General features: G+C 38.4%; 1 protein-coding gene across 2 annotated transcripts; it reads right to left on the reverse strand.

Moving 5' to 3' along the window:
* Nucleotides 1-1041: 1041 nt before the first annotated feature.
* On the reverse strand, nucleotides 1042-2961 carry LOC112258941 (recoverin-like). Of its 2 annotated transcripts, none has more exons than XM_042327707.1 (4): nucleotides 2863-2961; nucleotides 2410-2791; nucleotides 1938-2049; nucleotides 1042-1790 (listed from the first exon to the last, which is right to left on the reverse strand). In XM_042327707.1, exons 2-4 carry the CDS (start codon nucleotides 2788-2790, stop codon nucleotides 1672-1674), a joined length of 612 nt encoding a protein of 203 aa, XP_042183641.1. In that variant the 5' UTR covers nucleotide 2791; nucleotides 2863-2961; the 3' UTR covers nucleotides 1042-1671. The 2 variants fall into 2 exon arrangements, with proteins under 2 accessions (XP_042183641.1, XP_042183640.1); XM_042327706.1 differs by having other exon boundaries at nucleotides 2410-2804; nucleotides 2863-2960.
* Nucleotides 2962-3314: the final 353 nt, after the last annotated feature.

Genomic DNA, 3314 nt, shown 5'->3' on the forward strand with positions numbered 1-3314 from the left:
AGCAGATGAAATTCAGCCTTTTGCCTCTGGCTTTTAAGGTCAATCCCCTCCCCTCTGACTGTCTGTGGATTGGCCAGGGAGATCCAGGGAGATAGGCCAGGTGGGGGAATATTGACATGAAACCAGGCCATGCATTACTGGGAGCCAGATCAGGCTTTAGAGAGAGAACGAGTCCTGTGTTTCTGACCTTACAGCTGGGACAAGTTCAGTGCCAAGATGACATATGATTGGAGTTAAAGCACATGTTCTGTAATTCATTATTTGACGTGTGTAATGTATGGAGCGGGCTGCTCCTCGCTCTAGATCATCTTTAATATTGCAGATTGTGGGTTCTATCAATGTAATTGTTTGCGTCATTTCCAATATTTTGTTCTTTATTATTTCCCCCTAACCCTACCACCCCTCCCCTAACTGGAATAAATGAATATACTGCTTATACAATATATTTTACAGGCACAGTACATTATACCTCAGTTATCCCTCTTCCTTTATCCCATTATCTCTACTTTTCATTTCTACTTGCCATATATTTTTCAACTGTGCTGTGCTGCTCCTCAATCTCATCAACACTATTAGATTGCAATTATGGTCATTTGGTTATATGTTTACTATTGTTCTTGTAAACAAAGACAGTTATTGTATTTTACTATAGTATGTCTCTTTAACAATGTAAACCAACATAGGATCAACATATGATCAAATTCAGGATGATACCATTTCAGAATATAATAACAACTCTACACACTTAAATACACGCTTATTGAAGGGAAAAAAAATGTAAACAAGAAAGAAATCTCATTCCCTCAGGACCAGGAAGACGATTTGTGACAGTACATCTGTATTGCTCTTTTAGAATGCCTTGAATCTTTCAACAAAAGTTGAATATTACATTTACTCATTTTCTCTACTTAAATCCAGTATATAGTATATATATTTATTTTTTAAAACGTTTTTTTTTAGAACCCCTTAATAATGTCATTTTTCACAGCAGTTTCCAGCAGTCTCTGACAGCATCAACATAATGTCAACAATATTAAGACTCCTTTTCCTTTGTTCTACCAGTTGAATACTGTACATTGTATGAGGTTTCAGTCCTGCTAAGCACATTATAAGACACATTCTATAGACATGATTACCTTGATAACAAACCTCTGCCAGGATGTTTCTAAACTGACCTTCACATACTAATAGGATTGATAGTAAGACAGGGATTGTTAACTTCAGCCTAAGTCCCTTCACAAGGAGCTCCCCACTGGGCACAGATGTCAAGTCTATGTTGGTTCAACGTAATTTCATTTAAATATCATGGAAACAACATTGATTCAACCAGTGTGTGCCCAGTGGGTCCTTTCCTGGTGGCTTTCTCTTTATCAAACTAATGAATGCAAGTGAACACAGCAGCAGGCAACAGAATCCTGGAAACCATGAATTCATTACGAAATAGAAAAGAATACCCATCATTCTAGAGCATGGAACAGTTATTTGAGTGGGAAGAAAAGTCCAGGTGGCTCATAGACAAACAGGTCATCCACCACAATGTGCGGTACTTCAATGTGTAAGCCAATGTTGTCTAGCGCACAAAGAGCCCAGGTCTGGCAGGAGAGTTGGGTTTGTAAACAGTTAAGCTTTGAACAGTCTTATAGGATTCAAAAGAATGATTTTGTCGGAAAGCTATTGTTTCTTCTCCTTCAGTTTGTCCTTGATTTTCTGGGGCTCATCATACTGAATCAACCGTAGGATGTCCTTGTTGTCCATCACTCCTTGAATGAATTCCCTCTCTGCAATCTTGTCTGGAAAGGAAACATAGAAAATGTCATTACTGAATCAACATTATTATGGTTGTTTATTTAATGTATCTAATTGTGCAAAACTCATAAGAAGTCTCTCATGCCAGAAGTTCTCATCACATTTAGAAAATTCTTCACAATCAAAATTACCATCTTCTTTCTTTCCAAAAAAGTCCCAGACTTTGTCTGCTCTCTTATCAGGTGTGTTTTCATCTTCAGGCAGGTCCTTTTGGTCTTCCTCGGGGATCATGTTAAATATTGACTGTAAAGTAATATAACAATAAAACATAAACATGTCACTTTCAAATGTAGATTAAATACTGAATTCAGCACATGTACTATAATAGCACAGTTCTTGAAATGCAGACTACATAAAGATTGTTCTCCCATCATATTTTTACGGGATGACTGAATACGTAGAATATTAAACAATTCACCTTATCATTTCACAAATGTATGAAACAATATATGTTCTGCTTTTAATTTGATACATCTTGTTGCACTTTTTGGTTGTAACTAAGATCTTTGTTTATGTCCATTCTGTATACTGAGTGGTTCAGTAATTACCACCACCACCACTGTGTCTTCACACTAGAGGCAGAGAAATTGTTTGTTTTTGTACCTTAACAATCTCTTGGATCTCATTTTTGCTGATGGTTCCGTTTCCATCCACGTCGTAGAGGGCGAAGGCCCACTCTAGCTTCTGCAGGGTCTTACCTCCGGAGGTAAGGTGCAGGGCCACAATGTACTCCTTAAAGTCCAGTTGACCATCTGCGTTGGTATCAAAGCTCCTAAAGACATGCCTTGCGTACTCAGTAGGGTCTGCATTAGGGAAGAAGCTGGCATAGATGCCCTCAAATTGCTCCTTGGTGATCCTGCCTGTGGGGCATTCCTTGAGGAAGGACTGGTACCAGACACACAGCTCGGCCTCGTTGTACTTAGTATTGGACTTCAGGTCCTCCAGAAGTTCCTTGGACAGTGCCCCACTCTTAGAATTCCCCATGCTGCAAAGAAACACTATGGTGAAGGGATAATATTGTTATTTTTCTTGTTTTGTGTGTACTACCTCTCTCACCTGACTTGGAGGAAACCACCTGTTGGCTTCTTCCTGACTTGGTCTGACTCTCCTTCTCACCCTGACCACTTCACAATGTGCTGAACAGGATTATGGTCATCGCTACTTAAATACCAGACTAGCTGTCTTGAAGATAAAGAGGATAACTACGTCATACGAGGTTGACATATTTTCTAGGGTCCAATGAGGTAGTAGTGTGTGCATCATACAGGCACAATGACATCAAGCTTTGCATAATACAGGTTGATACAGTTTAAGATTATCTAAGGATTAGATTGAGTTTTCTGGATGTAATATGTTCATTGTTGCCAAAATAACGATGTTACATGATTTCCATTGAAAGATATTGATACCACCATCCTATTTCATCTATTGTAGTTGACACTACAGTGATGTTCACTAACTTAATTTTTATTTTCCCTTTATTTAATTAAGAAAGTCAGTTAAGAACT

The sequence above is a fragment of the Oncorhynchus tshawytscha genome, linkage group LG09 (assembly GCF_018296145.1).
Source record: "Oncorhynchus tshawytscha isolate Ot180627B linkage group LG09, Otsh_v2.0, whole genome shotgun sequence".
NCBI lineage: Eukaryota > Metazoa > Chordata > Actinopteri > Salmoniformes > Salmonidae > Oncorhynchus > Oncorhynchus tshawytscha.

Excerpts from the sequence above, each read along its gene's own strand:
- LOC112258941 (XM_042327707.1), bottom strand. The coding sequence starts at position 2,790 with ATGGGGAATTCTAAGAGTGGGGCACTGTCCAAGGAACTTCTGGAGGAC. Across the intron at positions 2,050-2,409 it reads AGATCCAAGAGATTGTTAAG|TCAATATTTAACATGATCCC; the intron begins GTACAAAAACAA and ends ATTACTTTACAG. Across the intron at positions 1,791-1,937 it reads TTTTGGAAAGAAAGAAGATG|ACAAGATTGCAGAGAGGGAA; the intron begins GTAATTTTGATT and ends TTTCCTTTCCAG.